Here is an 18,450-nt window from a genome sequence, read left to right as displayed (position 1 = left end):
TGTATTTGTCACATATTCTGTCACAAGCACGTTTTACTTTTTTGATTGAAGAAAATGGATCGTATTTCTTTTTGTAAAAAAGGGTAGGGAAGAATATACACATAATCGAAAAAAATTTTTTGATAACCCTTTCTATATTTGGAAATAGTCACTAACCTTACAACTTCCCAACCTTTCAGGTTTCTCTAAGTAAGTATCTTGTCCTCCCCACCTATCCCCCGCTCCCAAAATGTCTCTTCCGGGCATTTAATCCTCTTTCTCTAGGTCCATTCTGGTTACCACACAGTAGACTCATTGTAACTCTACTCAGTAGAAAATGGGTTGAAATTAGGCTGAAGTGAGTCTTGGACCCTTTAAACAGGTTTCATTTCAAAGGACCTGTGAGAAGTCCCCCAAAGGAAAAAGATACAGTGAGTCTCCATGTAATTATTTTTAATGCAACTAAATGTTTTCAATTTGGGGTTAGAAAATTGATAATGCCCATATTTTTCTCCTAGGAAGAGTGGCTGAACTGCCAGAGAAACTGGCTCTACCTAGAAAGTATATTTAATGCCCCGGATATTCAGAGGCAATTGCCTGCAGAGGCCAAGATGTTCCTCCAGGTGGATAAGTCATGGAAAGAGATCATGAGGAAGGTGAACCGGCTGCCTAACGCACTTCGAGCAGCTACTCAGCCAGGTATAAAACAAAAGTTTAAAAACAAGAAGACTTTACAATCATCTAAAATGCTTATCACCTATAAAAGTCTAATAATATGAGGTACCTGTTCAACCCCTGATTCTAGTCAGCACTGATGCCCAGGAGAATTTGTAGTACATTTTTTAAAATAAATTTTATTGGGGAATATTGTTGGACAGTGTGTTTCTCCAGGGCCCATCAGCTCCAAGTCATTGTCCTTCTATCTAGTTGTGGAGGGCGCAGCTCACTGGCCCATGTGGGAATCGAACTGACAACCCTGTTGTTCAAAGCTTGTGCTCTAACCAACTGAACGATCCAGCCACCCTGAGTACATTTGACACTCTTGAAATGTGAATTGAACACTGTTTATTATTATTATTATTATTACTATTATTAATTATTACTATTATTATTATTATTATCTCTCAGCTTAGCTCATAGTTTGGGCACAGAAGAAATCTGCTTCTTTTTGCTATCTTGTTAATTTGAGTGTGCCACCACAGTGTCAGTCATGCTTCCATTTCACAATTTTGACTGTAAGTCATATAGTTATATTCCACTGACCCATTATGCTCAAGCTCGCACAGACTTAGAGACATACAAATTGCCATACCTGATTTTTTAACTAATTCATTAAAACCAGTTAAAAATGTCACCAGTAATTGTAATTCTAATGTCAAGGTTGCAATGTGTTTTAATAAGTTTTGTTTCTAGGGATATAGTCTTTCCAGAGGCACATACATAGTTCCTGAACTTTATGCTTTGCATCACAGCCTCAGCAAGCTTGCTTGTGGTTCTGTAAGTGGCACCACGGAACCTACCCTGGTGAATATCCCCAGCCAGCTTCCCTGCCAAGCTGAGGCAGCCTGCTGGCCTATCCTCTTTGCCCAAAGACTCTTACACAAAGTAGAAGCAGAAAGGAAAACACTATATGGTATGATAGAACTGAAAGCTTTAAAACTTCGGGGATCCTAGAAGCTGCCCACGTCTCGGCGCCTAGTCCCTTCCAGCCAGCAGCTGTATCACTCCAATCTCTGCTTCTGTCATCACATCTTCTTCTCTGCCTCTGATCCCCCTGCCTCCCTCTTACAATGACCCCTGTGATTACATTGGGCCCACTGGATGATCTCCCCATCCCTGATCCTTAACTTAATCACCCCTGCCAAGTTCCTTTTTCCACATAAACTAACATATTCTCCGGCTCTAGGGATCAGGACATGGACATCTCTGAGAGGCTTTTGTTCTGCCTGTCCCATACACATAGTGTGCGTATTCAAACCTTTTGCTGTAAAAATATTAATGTGTTTGATTACAGAGTGCTGCCCCGGTTCCAACGAGACTTATTCTATAACTTTTGAAATGAAAAATAAAATCTGATTTCCTAGGGATTTCAGATAAAGAAATGTAGACCTGTACACATCATTTCAGATTATGATAAAGCTGTGAAGAAAAAATAAGCAGAGTAAAGGGGCCAGAGAGTAGGTGGGGGCTGGTGTGTGTGTGTGTGTGTGTGTGAGAGAGAGAGAGAGAGAGAGAGAGAGAGAGAGAGAGAGAGAGAGAGAGAGAGAGAGGCCTTTTTGATAAAGTGGCTTTTGAGCAGAAACCTGTAGGAATGAGAGAATGAGATGTGCGTGTACATCTAAGAAGACAACTATTTGGTTTGCACTCCCAGCCCCCTAAAAGGTGAGGGATGCCAGCTAAAAATGTTTCAATTTAAATACTTCTTCAACTATGGTAAATATTAAAATTAATGTTATTAAAAATAATAACATTCTTAACCAACCCCACAAATTTTAATTTATTAGACTGTTCTTATCAAATAAAACCAAAGCTTTAAAAATGTTAATATATTTTACTTCCACTTAAAATTATATTCTCTATTTATTTTAACAGGATTTTACAAACATCTTTTTTTTTTTTCAATGAACAGGACTTCTGGAGACTTTTCAAAACAATAACGCACTACTTGACCAAATTCAGAAGTGTCTAGAGGCATATTTAGAATCAAAAAGAGTTATCTTTCCACGGTAAGTTTACAAAGCAACCAATGATATTTTTTAGTGGTTAAGACTATCCATTAATTTAAAAGGATATATTTCAAAACAAACCATAACCTCAAAACATTAGGGAATCAGAGAGGGAAACACAGAATAGATGCAATAATGGCAATCCAGCTAACATCTTGATTAGGGAGTATAACTCTCAAGGGGAGATACAATATTTGGTAAACATTTAATTGGGTAACTATCCGAGGTGCTGGAAGGATCCTTGATGGCAGCATTTGGGTGTGTATATGTACGCCCACATGTGTCTGTGTGTCCACAGGTCTGTATGTTTACAGTTAGAGAGAACTCTGTTGCCTGAGCAGGTTTCTTTAGGTTAATTGGTGTCCTAAGAATGTCACTGTAGAAGTTGTCTGAGAGATTATTTCACAAATTCTAAATGAAATTGTTTTACTGACCTATACGTTCTAAAAACTCACCAAATGTTATGTACGGTGCAGATGATGCAAGGGAGCTGGCCAATCTCTGCCCTAATGAAGCTCGTGGTTAACAGGTGGACAGTCATGCCAATAAACTGTTACGATACAATTATATGAGATCATAGTATGACTGCCTGACGGTAGCAAAAGCTCCTAACTTCAGTCCTTGGGGCATATTGTACCGTAACTGGAGAACATTAGCAACGTGGTTCATCTTTGATGGATTTTTCCTGTTAGCTGTTAAGTTGTGTCCTAGGACGAGCACTGAGGCAGCCAGGGTTAGTTAGATGCTTATCTGAGTTACTTAGTTGAGAGAGGTCGTTGCTGAGTACTGGGACAGAGTATGTGTATACACAGGAAATGCAAGAGCAAGAAGATGTGGTTGAGTTTTAACAGAAGTCATTGGGCTTTAAAGAATCTTACCAAACATTTTTATACTAATCTTACTAACATGTCATTCATGGAAAAAGATGGGAGAGTTTGAGGTTTGGAATGTGCCTTTTGTCTATTTCGCTCTTAAATCAGTGCTTCCCAACCTGGATCTTCCAAGGCCGAAGAAAATCTGTACGCTGCTTTTGCTATTTAAAGAAACGAGCACAAATTTACCTGTGAAAATGCTGAACACCAAAAAAATCTCAGCTCTATTTTTTCCTCTTGTTTAGCATTACATTAATTAGGTCAGCAGTGTTTATTAAGTCAGGAGGCTCTAGGAGGCACTGATTTCACTCTACAAGCCTTATGGAAACTTCCTATGAGCCATGGACAAGTTAGGTCCTGGAGACACAAAATGAATACAATACTGTTCCCGCTCTCACAGGGCTCATAGTCCAACCTTTATAGTTATCTGGTTCATTAGTTGAAAATAAGGCTTGGGGAATAATTAATTATGACTGTATGTGTTACTACGTACGAAGCAGGACTGACAGAGTGTAACCAAAAACATCTTTATTTGTAACTAATGACTGCCTCTGCATTCCTTGCTGGGGGCTAGTTTCTTCCTGCCCCTCTAGACAAAATCTTGATCGAGCCTCATGAATTTTCTGGTCATTCTCAGATAATAATACACAAAAAAACCTCTTGTCACCTTAACCCGATAAATGACCTGTAATGATCAAACCTCTGAATTTCCTTCAAAGCTAACACTTCCCCCTTCCCTAGCCCAACCCTGTTGCCGTGGTGATGAAAATGGGTGGCACTCAACCCTCCCCACTTCCTGTTAAGTTTCTGAGGTCCTAAGAAGCGGGAAAGGGGGGAGAGGCTAGGTGACAGGAGAAGCCTGACTTGGCTGCTACCCATCTGTCCCCCTCTCTCACACGTGAAGCCTGCCTTGGGCTCACTGCCTTGGGATTCCCTCCCACCCCAAGGGATCTCTCCTGGGCAGCTTCCTTCACAGAAGTGAAGCATCTTCTTTGGCCAGGCCCTTCTCCTTTGCCTTTATCCTTGGAAGGAGCATCTAAGTATACTCCTTCTCCAGTTCTTTTCCTAAGGTCTTCTTCGTGCTTCCAAATGGCCCCTTTGGGCAGGATCTGAGAAAATACCGTGCCAGGTCACACCAGCGTGGCCCACATGCATATATTCACAGAAGCAAATAAACTCCTTGTAGCCACCCATCAATCTATCCAACAAATTATATACCGGATACCGCGTGTGAATGAGGTACTAGGCTAGATTCTAGGGAAAACAAAGTACATATCTTCACTGTAGAAGTTCAAAGTCAAGTAACAAAGACATGTGACCAAATCAGTGTTATAGCAAGACCTAGCATTTATTACAATTTTTATGAAAATATCTATCTTTTCTGTACCAGGCACTAATTCTAGATGTTAGAGATGCATCCACACTAATCTTCATGACAGTTATGTTCAGAGACATGTGACGTTCCCCAGAAACCCACGAAAAGTAGGCTTAGAGGTCCAGGAAGTCAATGGATGGGGAAGAGATGTGGCCAAGGGATTTATCTTTTATGTCTATGTAAGCCTTTGCAACAATTTCAACTTATATTTTAAGTATTTTCTTCAATCCAGATTTTACTTCTTGTCGAATGATGAACTTCTGGAGATTTTGGCCCAGACACGGAATCCCCAAGCTGTGCAGCCGCACTTAAGGAAATGCTTTGACTCCATTTCAAAGCTCGAATTTGCTTTCCTACTTCCTGCTGAAGGAAAAATTCCTACTACAGAGGGAGAGCCAGAAAAAGTTTATACTAATGATATTTTAGCAATGCTGTCACCAGAGGGAGAAAGGGTGAGATGCTTTCTGTTTCTAATTCTGTAAGGTAAACTTTGTTCCTCTTCTAGGGTCAAGGTTTATTCATTGCCACTCCAAGCACTCAGCAAGTGCAGCTGCTACCGGTACTCTGTAGTTTCGGACTTAACCAAGATAAAATCCTTGCCCTCAAAGAGCTCTAGTGGAGACATAGTCAAACAAACACTTGAAAAGCACCACAGTAAATGCAAGAACAGGGGCATGTGCTCTGTCCTTGGGAACAGAGTGGAGAAAATGGAGCCATATCTTACTCAACTCTCCCCAGAGACACAAGAATGGACTAGTTCCGAGTGCCGTTCTCCTGCTACACCACTTAATTCAAGTCCCAACCTTGAACCTCATCTACAAAAGGGGAATTGGTAATAGTGCCTAATGAACAAGATGCTGAGGTTTTCAGGCTGAGGTTTTAACTATATGTAAACTACTTATAACAGTGCCCAGTGGGTGCTACGAACATGTTGGTTGTCATTATTGGCATGTTATTGACCCGTTAGTGTCGTCAGGGCACTGCACAGTAAACACCAAGCAAATGAATCCTTTAGGGGGACAAAGTGACCTCACAGAGCATTCTCTCTATCTCTGTCTCTCTGTCTCTCTCTCTCTCTGTCTCTCTCTGTCTCTCTCTCTCTCTCTCTCACACACACACACACATACACACACACACACACACACACACACACACAGGCAGCCAAGGAAAATGGAGAGGAAACATGGTGGGGGGAGCACTCCATACATGGCAACTGTGCAGGGACATGCCCAGGGTTTCAGTCTAGTCAGCGAATGGTGGTGTATCTGTGGAACTGAAGGAGCCCACGAACATTTTTACGATGCTTTGACTATCCTCTAGGTCAGCCTGGGAAAAGGCCTCAAAGCCCGAGGCAACGTGGAGGAATGGCTCGGGAAAGTGGAAGAAGCCATGTTCACATCTTTGCGCCGCCTGTGCAAAGCCGCCATCGCTGACTATCAGGGGAAACCGCGGGCAGAGTGGGTGACAGCTGGCCACGCTTCTCAAGTAAATCACACTCCTTAAGTTTCTATCTCTAATTCCCTATTTGGTGATACGCATCACACACTTAAAGAAGATGTTTCCATGCAGGTGATCCTGACCATCTCTCAAATCATGTGGTGCCGTGACTTGACTGAGTGTTTGGAAAGCGATGGTAATCATTTAGAAGACCTGGAAGCTTTTGAAAAAGTCAACTTTGAGGTGAGATTTTTTAAAAGGATGACATTGAACATATTGCTGTACAAGATGTTCTCAGTGGTTTTTATTGGCATGGTTAATGCAAATCCACTTTCTTTAAAAATTGAGCGCTCTGACAAGACTTCCAAAGCTTTGAGGTTCTAACTAAAACCATTTATGTTCAAGTTTTCTTAGAAATATTACTTTGGCATTTGTGTAGTATTGTATATGAATACTTATAAAAATAGGAAAAAACAATTCAAGAGGAAAATGTCAGGATTATAATGGTTTGCAACGTTTAAGGAGAGATTGTATTTACTAGGTCCTGGATCTCTCTCACAGAAGTTTATTCAATCCAGGAAAAGCGCAGGGTTTGTGCGATTTCTATTCTTAGGTTCAAGATGTGCTTTTCTACTATTTTAGAGAACCCTCAGGCAACTATCAATAAAACAATAAATAACTGAATGAATCTAAACACCATCCTACAAGAATTTTTAAGCTATAGTTGGGAACTGCCATTTTACAGCTATGCCTAATCTTTGACTCCAAATTCAATTCTACTTCCAAGCAACATTGCATTTTTAAAGAATCACCTTTAAAACTGAAAGGTGTGTGGGGGGTCCCCAATAGAATTGAAGGTCCTCAATAGAATTTTGAGTCAAAAAGCCCCAGAGAAGAGAAAAGACTCCCTAAGGGAAGTTCTGTTAACTTCTGTGTGGAGTGATCCCTGATTGGGGTTGGCACTGAGTGAAAATTCAGATAGCAGTTAAGGCCGTCAGGACTGAAAAGGGCCAACCGCACTTCTTTGAAAAAGATTTAACCTTTTCAGTTAGAATCTGGAACTCAATCTATCAAAAATGCTTTTATCTCATCAATCTTTGGCCTGCTTAAAATGCTCACATTTTCTGATTATCAAAGGAAACACTACCCCCCAAAATGAGGCTTACTACCTTAATCTCATTTAATTTTGGGGAAGAACAAACTTCTCTAGCGACATATGAGCACAGGCTTTCCTGACGCATATGTCTACCCAAGTGTCATTTTTGCCACTTCATAACTGTGTGACTGCCATCAAGTTACTTACCCTCTCTGACCCTCAGTTTCCTCTAATGGAAAATGGGGTTAAAGATAGTATGTACTTCTTAGAAGTCTTATACGAATTAAATAAGTTAAACTGCTGTCCTATTTGGTCACAGAATTTTAGATTCTTAAAATTAGATACTTTTGGCAAATGCCTTCTCCAAATTTCATAGCAAAATGATATATATATATATATATATATATATATATATATGTATATACATATATATATACACATACATATATATGTGTATATATATATACACACACACTGATTTTTGAAAATTCATTTATGATGATTGCTCTTTTATTTTAGAGGTTAAATGCCCTGGCTGCAACCGTTCGAGGCAGTCTTCCTAAATTACACAGAAACATCATAACAGCCTTAATTACTATCGATGTGCATGCAAGAGACATAGTCACCGACCTTGTTCAAGCCAAGGTACCTGTTTCACTTAAGTAAAGTCATATATTTCTTTGTGAAATTAGTGCATCCAATATGTGTATCACTGTTATCGCTTTTGTAGGTAGAGGAAGTCAATTCCTTTGACTGGCAGAGACAACTGCGCTATTATTGGGATATAGACATAGATAATTGTGTGGCTCGAATGGCGCTCTCTCAGTACACTTATGGCTATGAATATTTGGGTGCATGCCCAAGATTAGTTATTACTCCTCTCACGGTAAGTTTCTGATCGCTTTGGTTAATGTTGACACAGGAGTTCTTTTTTTTTTTTTTTTTATCAGAATAGTCTGGGAAAGTTTTTTATCAGAATAGTCTGGGAAAGTTTCATATGATATTAACTCTTGAAAGGATTTACTATGAATATATCTTTGTGAAGCAGAGGTTTGCATTAATTAATTATGTGCCTGGATCTTTGAGTATATCTCAATTGCTATAAAACCTGCATAGAAAATAATGACTCTCCTTCTATAGAAAGGAAAGGACTTAGAAATTTGTGGTGAGTCAATTCCCTTCAACAATGACAATGTATCAATTTCTTCAGGATCGCTGCTACCTTTGCCTCATGGGGGCTTTGCAGCTGGACCTGGGAGGTGCGCCCGCTGGCCCTGCTGGCACTGGGAAAACCGAGACTACCAAAGACCTAGCAAAAGCTCTTGCCATCCAGTGTGTGGTCTTCAACTGTTCTGATGGTTTGGACTACAAGGTACAGTCCCGGCATCTGAACACTCACATTAAGTGCTTTATGTGGCTTTCTGCACTTGCAACATGACATAACAAAAGGAGAAAATGAGGTGATAGAAAGCAAGTGAAAACTGGTGGGCAAGGATGGTTAAAGTGGAATAAATAGCACAAAGGAGGAGAGTAAACAAACATAAGGTGGTCTGGGAGGTTAAGGTGTAGGAATCAAGGCCGGGGAAGGATTTGCCAAATGGTGGTAAAATTAAAAATCTATTCATGTCAGTAAGTAGAAAGAAGAGAGATGAAATACAAGATAAAACAGCAGGAAAATCTAGGAACAAGGAATAAGCTTACAGAAAGAGATGAGTGATTCAGAGAGTTGTATATTGAAAATGAAACATGTAGGAGGTAAGAATTCATGGTAAGATTTGTCAATACAGCAGTTCTCAAATTTTTTGGTCAGAGACCTCCTTTACACTCTTAAAAATTATTGAGATCTCATAAGCTTTTATTTATACATATATTGGTTACATCTGTTGATATTTACCATGTTAGAAATTAAAACTAATACATTTAAAATATTTATTTGTTTTAAAATAATAATAAATCCATTACATGTTAGCATAAGCATATTTTCTGTGAAAAATAACTATTTTCCCAAACAAAACATTTAGTGAGAAGAGTGACGTTGATTTATATTTTTGAAAATCTCTAATGTTTGGCATAATAGAAGACAGCCAGTTCCTCATATCTGCTTTCTGCATTGAATCTGTTGAGATATGTTATTTTGGTTGAAGTATTTGAATAAAATCTAGCCTCACACAGATATGTACTCAAAAAAAGAGCAATATTTCAATAACTTTCAGATAATTGTTGATATTCTTCTTTGATATTACACTAAAACTTGACAAGTAGTGTTTTCTTGAAGATTATTTGCAATGTGGAAACTGAAACCACATCAATAACTTTTTCATACTTTGTAGTCCCATGAGAAAATGAGAGTGAAAAAGGCAAATAACATTTTAGTATTATTATGAAAATACTTCTATCTTGCAGACCCCCTGAAAGAAACTCTGGGACTTGCAGGAATCCCCAGATGACACTTTGAGAACTGCTATTTTAACATGTTAATTCCTAATTTGGAAAGTCACATCTCTTGAAGGGTCCATGGGATCCTCAGAAAAAGACTAAGTCAAACATGTGACAAGAGTAAGACTTCCCACTCTGCCACTCCCACCTCACCCATACCTCTGGGAAAGTGGTAGCAGGAGCCTTCACAGCAGAAACAAGAGAAGGACCCTACTGCTTGCTTTAGTAACCACTTCGTGTTTAGTGACACTTGTTTCAGTAACTCTGTTGGTCACGGCTTTAGATGTCTTCTTTAGGAAAGATGTAGAGCCTCTCAGTAACAGGAAAGACATTGGTGAAATAATTAATATGTGAAATATCACCTCCCCAAAGTATATTTCTTGGAATGCTTCTTCAAATACGCAGAACAACAACAACAACAACAAAAATCTGTACTGTCCTCATTTCCCTTCTAGGTTTTCACAACTCAGGGTAGCATATTAAATACTTCATAAAGTCCCACATTTATGAAATCTGTTTAGCTTTATTTAATTCAGCAAATCCTAAACGGATTTGACCATGGATGCCTTTTGGCCACTAACACACAGAGCTAATATTGTCATTTTTCTAAAAGTTACACAAATACCTGTATAATGTCTAAATTTAGAATATTATCATTTAAATTGCCCAAGTAAATAGCAATTCATTCATTCATAGAGTAAATAATACTTATTTTTCAGAAGCATCTCCAGAAACTAGTGTTTCCGGGACATGTTCTTTTAGAAAGAGACAAATCATTTAGAAAGAAACAAAAAGATATTTCCTCTAATAGAAAGGTGCTAACTTCTGACAGAGCCCAGTATTCCCTTAAAACATTTGCTTATTTGCACACACCGCCTCTTTTTTTTTTTTTTAATATGTCAGCTGAAAATTTAACTTTTGCAGGAGTTCACCTACGTGCTATGAAGGTGAACGGTGTGATTTTGATTTCAGATGATGGCGCGCTTCTTCAGCGGTCTGGCACAGTCGGGGGCTTGGTGCTGCTTTGATGAATTTAACCGAATTGACATAGAAGTTTTGTCCGTCATCGCACAGCAACTCATAACCATTAGGAATGCCAAAGCTGCGAAGGTGAGGCATCGGGCCCTCGTCTACAGAGGTAGCATTTCTTCAGTTTGTAATTAACTGACAGCACATTGCGTGGAAGGGCGATGCTAACTTTAGCCTGCCCCTTCCACGTTTCCGGTGTAACTGGTGAGCACCACAGCAACGTGACTTAGTTTGGGAGCATTAATTCCTCATCCAGGCAACACAGAGAAACAACCTTCTGTGAGACACTGTGCTGGGAGCTGGGGTACAGAGATGGTGAAACTCCGTTCCTGCCCTCATGGGACGCTGTTCTCTTTCCCAGCCCCCCGCCCTAAACACACACACACAGAGACACACACGGATGCACATACACCCAGTCCCTCTCTCCTCCGTCTCCGGCTTTCTTCCTCACCTTTCTTGTTCTTGCCTTTGACATTTACTTCTCCGCTGGGTTTCTCTAATGCTGCCTTCCGGGCTCCACTGCCTTCAAGATGGCCCGCAAGTTCAGCCTAGCGCTGGTAGAAAACTGGCAGAGGGGTCCTGGGGAATCTAGGAGGAGCTTGGCTCTCCAGAACTCACGGGATTGGAAAAGCCAAGGAGTGTAGGAGCAGATGAAGATACGAACGTGGCCCAGCTCCACCATTTAAAAAAAAATAAGACCCTGACCTCCTTAGGATCATTCTTAAGGGTTCATCCTGACATAGCAAGGGGGGCCTCTGGATCCAGCTCTTGCTCTAGGGGCAGGGATGATTCTCATCTGAAGGTGCCCTACTAAAGAGTTGTTAAATATTTTGGTTATCACCTCTGCAGAAAAGCAAATTATAGAACAAGTAAAAAGAAAGCAGAAATTGGACTTTAATGAGCTGCTAAACTGTACAAATCATTGTACTTTACACTGATTTTATCTTCACCCTAAACCTATGTGAAGTAGGTGGCATTTTCCCAGTTACTTATAGGTGAAAAGGATTCAAAGAAATTTAAAAATACTTCTGGGAACACCATACAACCAAGATACACGCCTAAATCCACGTAACCCTAAATGTCTGCATTCCTTTGACTACACACCATCCTGCTTCCCAGATCCTCGGGGGCAGGGGGGGGGGAGGTTGCTGTATTAAAAGCAGGGACCTCCAGATATAGCATAACTTGTGAGTCATTATCACTTTGTGAGCAATTAGCTGAGAGCCAAGTATGGAGGGAAAGGGAGAAAGGACCAAAGGGAATGGAGGAAGGATTGAAGCCTTGCCAACTGGAGAGTAACCGTGTAAAGTAAAAGAAAGGTAGAAGTACATCTGAGACTAACTAAACCTCATCCTCAATTTTGCTAGTGGCCAGATGAGATAGTTGGAGTGAGATACATCCCCTGGAATAGATGAAGAAACCAAAGCACAGAAATGAACAGGTTTGCATAGCACAAACAGCAATTTAGTGGCAGCAGGATTGGTCTCCAGTTGTACCGTCTAGCATTTTCTCCTCCAGGCTATATGACACATCTCTCAGCTGCATCCTGGTGTTCCCCTGCATTCTTCGTATCTGTTCCTTCATCCAATGCCCAGCTAGAAACCTGGAACTCATCTTGGATTTTTCCCATTACCATCAACCCCAGAATCTAAGCCGTCACCAAGTCCATTTAATTTTATCTGCTAGATGCCACTTGTCCCCAGTGATAACTCCATAATTCTGACTCTTGTCATCTCCCCAATAACGATTCCTTACTAGACCTCCTGTCTGTAGTTTGTCCAACCTCTCCATTGCCAAATTTGACCCTATCACTCTGCTCATAGTTCTTCTCTGCTTCCCCCGACCCGTGGGACAAAATCTAAATTCCTTAGCCTAGCACGCAAGATCCTTGATGCTTAGGCCCCGGCTTTCTTACACATTCCTCCTGGAACTTTACCCTTTACCAGAGTGAATAGAGGTCATTTCCCAAACATGCAATACAATTTCTTGTTCCTGCCCCCTTCAACTGGAATAGCTGCCCCTATTTATCTATGTGAAATGCCCCTCTTTGTTCTTCAGGTCTCAAGCAGGCTTTCCCACTCTTCTTATGGCTTTGCTCCCTCTGGGCTTTGCACACACCTCCACTATAGCACCTGTTGCACAGCATGGTCACGGTTTCCAGGTCTGACCCCACACAACAAACCCAGGAGCTTCTCCAGGGCTCAGGAATACGTCTCCTTTAGCTTTCTAAACCCATTGCCTCACCTGCAACAGATGCTCAACAAGTGTTTGCAGTTCAATAAAAGTGAAGGGGTAATTCCAGTGACATTAACAGTGGGGACTCAACCACCCAAGGACTAAGATCACAGAATTTTGGGGGGAATACCAGAGAGTGGGGGTAGAGAAGGTTTAGTGGCCATGAAGTCTAAGCTGAATTGAGGAGACTCAGCAAAAGATGTTGCCTAGAAGACTGCAGGACTGGGCCAGGAGGGAAGAGACAAATTGGGCAAGGAAGGGGCCGGGAGGCAGAGAGCACTGAGCCCAGAAAAGGTTAGGAGTGAGTAGGTGGGACAGAAGCAGGAGAGAAATGTTCCCTGTTGTCCAACAGCTGGAATCAGTAGTCATTGCATGAATGCTCCATTACACAAGTATTGACTCCAGAAGTAATTATGTAAAAGAATTTACAAATGTCTGGATAACTGTTAACTCAGACTTTCTCATTCCTTTAAACAGCTCTCTAGATTCATGTTTGAGGGCCGGGAAATAAAGTTGGTTATGACTTGTGCAGCCTTCATCACAATGAATCCTGGATATGCAGGCAGAACTGAATTGCCAGATAATTTGAAAGCCCTGTTCAGACCCTTTGCAATGATGGTTCCAAATTATGCCTTGATTGCGGAGGTGAGTTTCACATTGTAAAGCAGGAAAAATTTAAGCTGGTCTGTTTTATTTACCATTTGATTCTATTGAAGTAGAAAGTTTCCTTTATAAATGCACACCAGCAAATGTTATACATTATTGTTTGCTCATAGGAGTAGATATGATTATTATCATGTAGAATGTTTGATATGATTGTTATGTAGAATGGTGTGCGTGTGTGTGTGTGTGTGTGTGTGTGTCTGCCTGCTATATCTCTAATTCCCAGAATGGTATCTGGAATATAGTAGGTCCTTAAAACAATCAATGAGTTTAATTAAGCAGTTCATTGGGTTTATCAGTTCATGCAGGAATTAAAATGTCTGGATTCATTCTAAAAATACTGTATCACTCTCACTTCTCTTTGTGCATTATTTTTTATTAGAGTCAAGGGATGTTGAGTAACCGCAATGCTAACCACTATGATAGAGGGTGCAGATTGGTTTGTAAGTCTGTACCAGCTTAGTCAAAAACAGTAATCATTAATAAATTATTTATATTGTATTTGTTCTTTCTGTGTCTCTCTAGGAATCTTTCTGTTTAAACTTGTTTTTTTTTCTTCATACTAGCTAAGGACCAATGTAATTTTTCTTGGTACTTTTTACTGAGGTATAATTTATATACAGTACTAAAGTGCAGGGATCATAGGCGTACAACCCAAGGGATTCTTACATAAGGATCCACATGTGTGACCATCAAGACCACAATATAGGACATTTCCAGGACTCCAGAAGGTCCCTTGTGCTGAGCACTTAACATTTCTTAACAAGGAGCACTAGTCCTTTAGGAATGGAATTTCCCAGAAAGCACAAATTACTCCTGTGGCTAGTAATTCCTTTGATAACAGCTAATTTAAAATAGTCCTTTGGATGAAGTAAAAGTGTTTACCTAAGAATGGACTAAACCATGCCAAATCCTGTCATTAGAAAATTCACAACTTTTATTAGTATAATGTTTACAGCATCTTGTGGGTCCCCCAGCGCCTCCTGTGGGCATGGTGTGGTGGCAGGCAGTTAAGGCAGGTGGCTTCTTCACTCTAGCCCCTCTGGGCACAGGGACAATAAATGACTTGCTCATTGTCCAAAGCTGGTAGGAAGAAAACCACGTTTAGGACTCAGTGCAACATTGTGTTCACATCTCATGTTTCATCCTATTGTTATATTATTCAGTAATTAATTGGAGAAATTGAAAAATCCAGTCTAGTGAGTGCTATTCCTATGTTACAGACTGATTGGATCAGGGTCTGTCATCAGTAAATATTTTTAATCACCTGCAGTGTGCAGAGTTCTGTGCTAGTAAGTAGTGACAGCAATCAACAGGACATTAGTAAGAAATCTCTGGGGGAAAAAAAAGAAATCTCTGCATCATTTCAAATCCTGATTCTGAGGCCAACTGTAGTGATGCGAGTTGATTAGAGAAAGGACCTACCACCACTGTCATTATTGATTTATTTAGCCAAGGATGCAGAAACTTGTCAGAGGCAAGGTAGCCTCCTAGGGCAGGGGACAGGCTGCAGACCTTGGCGTAGTGTCCCTTGTTTCCCAGGGAGCCTAAAGGGCTATCACTGACACTCAGATCAGAGAAGCTCAAGTCTTGCTTTTGTACTCAGATCTTATAACACCATCTAACCTCCACGATGGGAACATTTTTCAAGCAGTGGGCTCTCTGCTCTGTGAACCAAATGTCACTAAGGCCGCATCTTCACCTATAGAAAGAAAGCGTAATCAGTGCTCAGGCCTCCCCCAAATAATAGCCCATCTTCTACCTCTTGTGGCACAGAAAACCCTTTCCCTTCAATCTTTACATTTCTTTGTTAAATGACATAACAAGTTGGAGAGGTGTAATGCCTAAAGTAGACTGAATACATTGGTGTTATGCTAATATACTGTTGTCAATATAAGATAGCAAGCATTACATTATGCTTTTTCTAGGTAATTCTGTATTCTGAAGGATTTGAATCCAGTAAAACGTTAGCAAGAAAAATGACTCAGATGTATAAGCTTTGCAGCGAACAGCTCTCTCAGCAGGATCACTACGACTTCGGCATGAGAGCTGTAAAGTCTGTACTGGTCATGGCTGGGTAAGAAACCAAGGAGGTCAAGAGCAAAATTCCGAACCATGTAATCAAATGTGTTAAATGAGTAATTCACAGATGGCGCTTAACGCAACATAGTAAGGATTCATAAATGTCAGCTGCCGCAGTCGTCATCATTCTTACCTTGACACTCCGATTCCACAGTGAAATGGGACATCTCTCCTCATCCCACAAAAGTTCTTCGCTCTGAGACCCAGTATGGTTGTCCCAGGCTGACCCTGATTCTCGACTAGGCTTCGGCTCCTTTTCTTTTCCCTTGAATTTATCACATGCATCGAGTTTTAGGGTACAAAAGCCTTTACCACCACAATATGGATGACTCGACTTAAAGGGCATACCGTTTGTTATGCACATACAATAATTAAGTTATACATGTTGCCTGACAAAGCCTGAAGCCTGCAAAAAACTGTAGTTTCATCATTCTGTCTTCACTCAAGGCTTTTGTCCAAGACTTGACCTCTGTCTTTACAGTATGGTCCATGACTGAGCTGCTTTCTAGTTTCTTGTAAAACATTCTTTTCAGGCCTCAACTTTCCTCCTTATATCCTCTTTAAACTCCTGCCTCTGGAATCCCCAGCTTGTCCAAAGTCTCTGAGAACATCTGTCCCCTCTCTCCGCCTTCCTCTCAGGCCATGGCTTGCTGGTCTGGGCTCTGCATGTCCGGGGTCCCTTCTGCCTGGCTCCTGTATCCTTGGGTTTTGCACAAATCCCCCTGCCCCATGTAGCCTCCGTTCTTTCTTTTAACCTCTCACATACAGTATTTCTCCTCTTCGCAGGATTGCCATGTAAGGAGAAGAAACACTAAGAAGTTCAAAAATACTTGCACTCAAAGAAAACAACTATAGCCCAATGGGCAAGACAGACAAATGAGCAGTTATCTGGGATACGATGTAGTGAGGGTAACCGTAGGGCTATGCTAATGGTTTGCCCTGGAGCAGGACTGAGGAACTTTCTAGAGGAGGGAGTAACTGGGCTGGCTTCTGAAGGGGAGAGATAAGAGCAGACGAAAAAGCAAAGCAGTGTGTTCTGGGCTGAAAGAAAAGAGTCATGGGCACGTGAATCATCATGATGCATCCATGGATGCGTGTAAATTCAGGTTGGATTGAAGGGGGAGGTTGAGAAAATGGCCTTGTCATTCTCCTCAAGGTTATGTAGCCAGGTCCTGACTGGTGCACATGCTGTGATGGAGATGGATGCTCAGCATGAAGGGAACATGAGACTCCCCTTCCAGTGGGAACCCCACGGCTTTCTGCAAGTGGGATCCCCGACCCACAGGTTAGGAAAATCATTCACTAATATGTTCTCACAATGTCACCTGAATTATTCCTTTAAATATAGGTCTTTAAAAAGAGAGAACCCAGACCTAAGTGAAGATGTGGTGTTGATAAGAGCTTTACGAGATTCCAACTTGCCAAAATTCCTAACAGAAGACGCTCTTCTGTTCAGGTAAGTTTCTAGATGTTACAGAACAAAGCACAGCTATGGTGTAAGGTAAAGGATAGTCTTATCTGCAAATATGACTGTCTCTAACAAAGAACTAACTAGCTCTTTTCTAGAGCTATCTTTTCTAGAGATACTTATTGCAATTTTAAAAAAATACTAGTTTAGAATAAAGATATTAAAGTTTTAGCATCAATCCAATTATTTATTTTTTTCAAAATATTTATCACCAGGCTATGTCCCTGTTCAGTTTTGGATATTATCTATGAAGTTACTAACAGGGAGATGAAGAAATGCAATACATCGCTTCCTCTTGTATAGTCATATTGCAACATAACTTGAGCTAAATATCCAGGATTTCCATAATTTATCACAGCTAGATAAATTAATCCTTTACCTACTTTCCTATACATCTATCATTAATTTGTCTCCAAATTCTGCCAGAGTGTAAGTCTCCTAAAAACAAACAAAACCTTCAATGATACAAAATATTCTACTGAATTTGTCTCTTTGGAGCCCTCTGTCCTGCTCTAATTGGGACTGATTGTCCATTACCCCTGGTGCACACCTGTTATCCTGGGATGTCCATTTAAGACTGTGCTGGGGACTCCCTCTGCTTTGTCTTCTATCAGTGCCCCTGTTTCCCAGATCATGGGTCTCTCTACTCCCTCTTGGTAGGATACAATGATGAAAATTCCTACACAGTTATCTTTGCACACTTATGATAGTTCTACAATTAAGATTGTAGGAAGTCAGTTCGCTAGGTCCTAGGGTGTGGACATTTTTAATTTAGATAGAGTCTATCAAGATATCCTCCAAAGACATTTTACATTTATGTAAATGGTTTTATGAAAATGTTTGTTTCCCTTTAAATGTTTTAAAGAGGGACCAAAAGAAATGCATGCATTTCTTTAATTATTAAAGTCATTAGTCATGTACACTTACTAGTCATGTATATTTATTATTTCTCAGAGGATTTTTCCATTGTGCTCTTTCACTTATTGATTTGTAGGAACTCAAACTTTATCTGGTATAAAAATTGGAAATATTTCTCTAAGTCTATCAGTCAT

The 18,450-nt window shown here is 40.4% G+C and overlaps 1 protein-coding gene across 1 annotated transcript in view; it reads left to right on the top strand.

Annotated features, from left to right (window-relative positions):
* Nucleotides 1-18,450, top strand: part of DNAH6 (dynein axonemal heavy chain 6) — a 249,296-nt gene that overhangs the window by 87,460 nt on the left and 143,386 nt on the right. Inside the window, exons 23-34 of the mRNA XM_033125611.1 lie at nucleotides 498-678; nucleotides 2,609-2,705; nucleotides 5,185-5,404; nucleotides 6,273-6,437; nucleotides 6,522-6,632; nucleotides 8,005-8,130; nucleotides 8,216-8,371; nucleotides 8,696-8,857; nucleotides 10,894-11,031; nucleotides 13,663-13,830; nucleotides 15,777-15,925; nucleotides 17,279-17,386. Coding sequence (XP_032981502.1) covers nucleotides 498-678; nucleotides 2,609-2,705; nucleotides 5,185-5,404; nucleotides 6,273-6,437; nucleotides 6,522-6,632; nucleotides 8,005-8,130; nucleotides 8,216-8,371; nucleotides 8,696-8,857; nucleotides 10,894-11,031; nucleotides 13,663-13,830; nucleotides 15,777-15,925; nucleotides 17,279-17,386 — 1,781 coding nt within the window. The remainder of the gene's footprint in view (nucleotides 1-497; nucleotides 679-2,608; nucleotides 2,706-5,184; nucleotides 5,405-6,272; nucleotides 6,438-6,521; nucleotides 6,633-8,004; nucleotides 8,131-8,215; nucleotides 8,372-8,695; nucleotides 8,858-10,893; nucleotides 11,032-13,662; nucleotides 13,831-15,776; nucleotides 15,926-17,278; nucleotides 17,387-18,450) is intronic.

This window comes from Rhinolophus ferrumequinum, chromosome 13, assembly GCF_004115265.2.
Source record: "Rhinolophus ferrumequinum isolate MPI-CBG mRhiFer1 chromosome 13, mRhiFer1_v1.p, whole genome shotgun sequence".
Taxonomy (NCBI): domain Eukaryota; kingdom Metazoa; phylum Chordata; class Mammalia; order Chiroptera; family Rhinolophidae; genus Rhinolophus; species Rhinolophus ferrumequinum.
The sequence above is the reverse complement of the archived record's forward strand: the minus strand, read 5'-3'. Positions and strand labels throughout refer to the sequence as shown.